The sequence below is a fragment of the Hipposideros armiger genome, unplaced genomic scaffold (assembly GCF_001890085.2).
Source record: "Hipposideros armiger isolate ML-2016 unplaced genomic scaffold, ASM189008v1 scaffold_3, whole genome shotgun sequence".
Lineage (NCBI taxonomy): Eukaryota > Metazoa > Chordata > Mammalia > Chiroptera > Hipposideridae > Hipposideros > Hipposideros armiger.
The window spans coordinates 2,870,996-2,873,044 of record NW_017731353.1 but is presented as its reverse complement, the minus strand read 5'-3'; the positions used below and the strand labels follow the sequence as shown (position 1 = coordinate 2,873,044).

General features: G+C 45.9%; 1 protein-coding gene across 1 annotated transcript in view; it reads right to left on the bottom strand.

The window, feature by feature from the left end:
- Positions 1 to 6: 6 nt before the first annotated feature.
- SET (SET nuclear proto-oncogene) overlaps positions 7 to 2,049 on the bottom strand; it is a gene marked incomplete at its 3' end in the record, with an annotated part of 2,606 nt that continues 563 nt past the window's right edge. Inside the window, exons 2-3 of the mRNA XM_019637655.1 lie at positions 770 to 827; positions 7 to 112 (exon numbers count right to left, since the gene is read on the bottom strand). Of these exons, the coding sequence (XP_019493200.1) occupies positions 7 to 112; positions 770 to 827 (164 nt within the window). The remainder of the gene's footprint in view (positions 113 to 769; positions 828 to 2,049) is intronic.

Genomic DNA, 2,049 nt, shown 5'->3' with positions numbered 1-2,049 from the left:
AAAATTTGGGATTTTGGCGATCAATTCTGACCTCTTCTGAAAAAATGGCTGGCGGAGTTTGTTATACTTCTGTTCTACTTTCAAAATCTCCTCACTGGCTTGTTCATTAAGTCTGAAGCAAGTGAAAAGACATGTTGATAATGATGGTATTGGACAAACACAAAAATTGCTGAGACTAGTTACTCTCTCTTGTTAAATTTAGAGTAGTGCTAAGTACCTATTTATAATAACCAAATCACCTAGACTTTAGTAGCTATAAACTCAAGTCGAAACTAAGATGGCAATTTGATCTGTATTACCAATAGGCACTCAATAAATGACAGTTCTTAAAGTACCCAAACAGATATTTTGGTAAGGCTGTGTATTTAATTCATCTACTCTGTTACCAGGCTACCTTCAATTCTGTTTCCCACAGGCAGAGCAAGGGGCAGGGAAGGCTGCTAATCAGGTAACAAAGTTATTAAGGCAAACCACAGCAATACTAATGTTACAATGCTAAACTTTCATAAGTCCATACACTGCAATTCAGATAATTTGTAGCCTTTGAGAAGCAAATCCAATCTTTAAAAGGTCAATGTACTTTCATCAAGAGCTTTTTGGTGACTACAAACATTCCACAAAAAGTAACAATGACTCTTCATATCCCCAACTAAGTTACAATCATCTCCACTTTGCCAATGGATACAGATCTGACCATAGTTTCAATGATCACCAGACTACAAGGTCCATTTCAGAAAAGTTCTCCAAAGTAAATTAAGAAAAACTTTACCTGTCTATTTCATTTTGTACTTCATCAATATGTTCAATTGCTTCTTGCTGTTCTTTTTCTGCAAGAAAAAGATGTATAAGACAATACTAGTTGGAAGATAAACTTAACACTGTCTGATGAGTTATATCAATAAAGTTTATTTTAAAAAAAAACTGCCTACTACTACAAGGCATGCCCTCCACGTGTTCCTGCACATAGCTGCCAAATTATTTAACTGAAAGACTAGTCACAAACCTGCTAGGCTAGAAAAGCACTTTTTAAGTTAAAAGCACTTTTTAACACTACAAGAAAAAGACCAATTGTAGTTTATTATTTATCACAATTTATACCTAAGACCAGCTGTTAACTAGAATAGGAAAGTAACCCATGACAGTAACAAAAATCAGGACACTACCTATATATCAATGGTAGAATCACTTTTAACAGAAATCTGAAAATATCCCTCCGTGTCTATTGACAAGATACCAGACACGCCTACAAAGACAGGCAAGAGGTAAGGGTCGCGGAACTACCCCACCATCGTGAACACTCGACTTCACCTTCTTACAATATGAACCCCAAGATTCGTACCTGACCTTTCTAACCCCTCCTACCCAATTTCAGGCGAGCTGATCTCAGATGCGGCCCCAAATGATTCTGGAGCACACTTACAGGGAACAAGCATGAAGTCACAAAACTACGTGCCACAGAATGGAGTAGGAAAAGGGGGTGAGCTATGGAAAAGAAAAGGTGGCTCTTTTGTCCGATAAAGATTGCAAAACCTACAAGCTAAGTGGGCGTGAAGGGGCCTGATTGCGCGGTTCATTTCCGGTAACCATCCCGGGTTTTGCAGCCCCCCTGCCGAGGAAGCCTTCACAGAAAAGGCGAGATTGTCCTAAGAGCCATTGTAAAGACCCTCCGACACCCTGGTCGCCGCGCCAGCTTTCTCGGCGCGCTGCCGCGACGGGGTAGCCGCCCCACGTGGGGACTAACCGGGGCCGGCCGGAGCATCCTCCCGAGCAGCCCGGGCCCAGTGCGCGGCCGGCCGCGTGCTTCCCCGCGCCCCCACCCCGCCCCAGCTCCAGGCAGAGGGCCGCGCTGGGGCCGGCCTTCGGATGGGGATACGGGGGCGCCGCCCGCGGGCCGGGCACGAAGGGGGAGTCGCGCGGAGGCCCGAGCGCGGGGCCGCGTCCGGCCGCACCATGTGGCGGCGGCGGCGGCTGATGGGAGCGAGGCATCATGGCGGAGCACAATAAAGAGAGGCTTCTCGGGAGGGAGGGAGGGGGAGGAGAGCGAGGGAG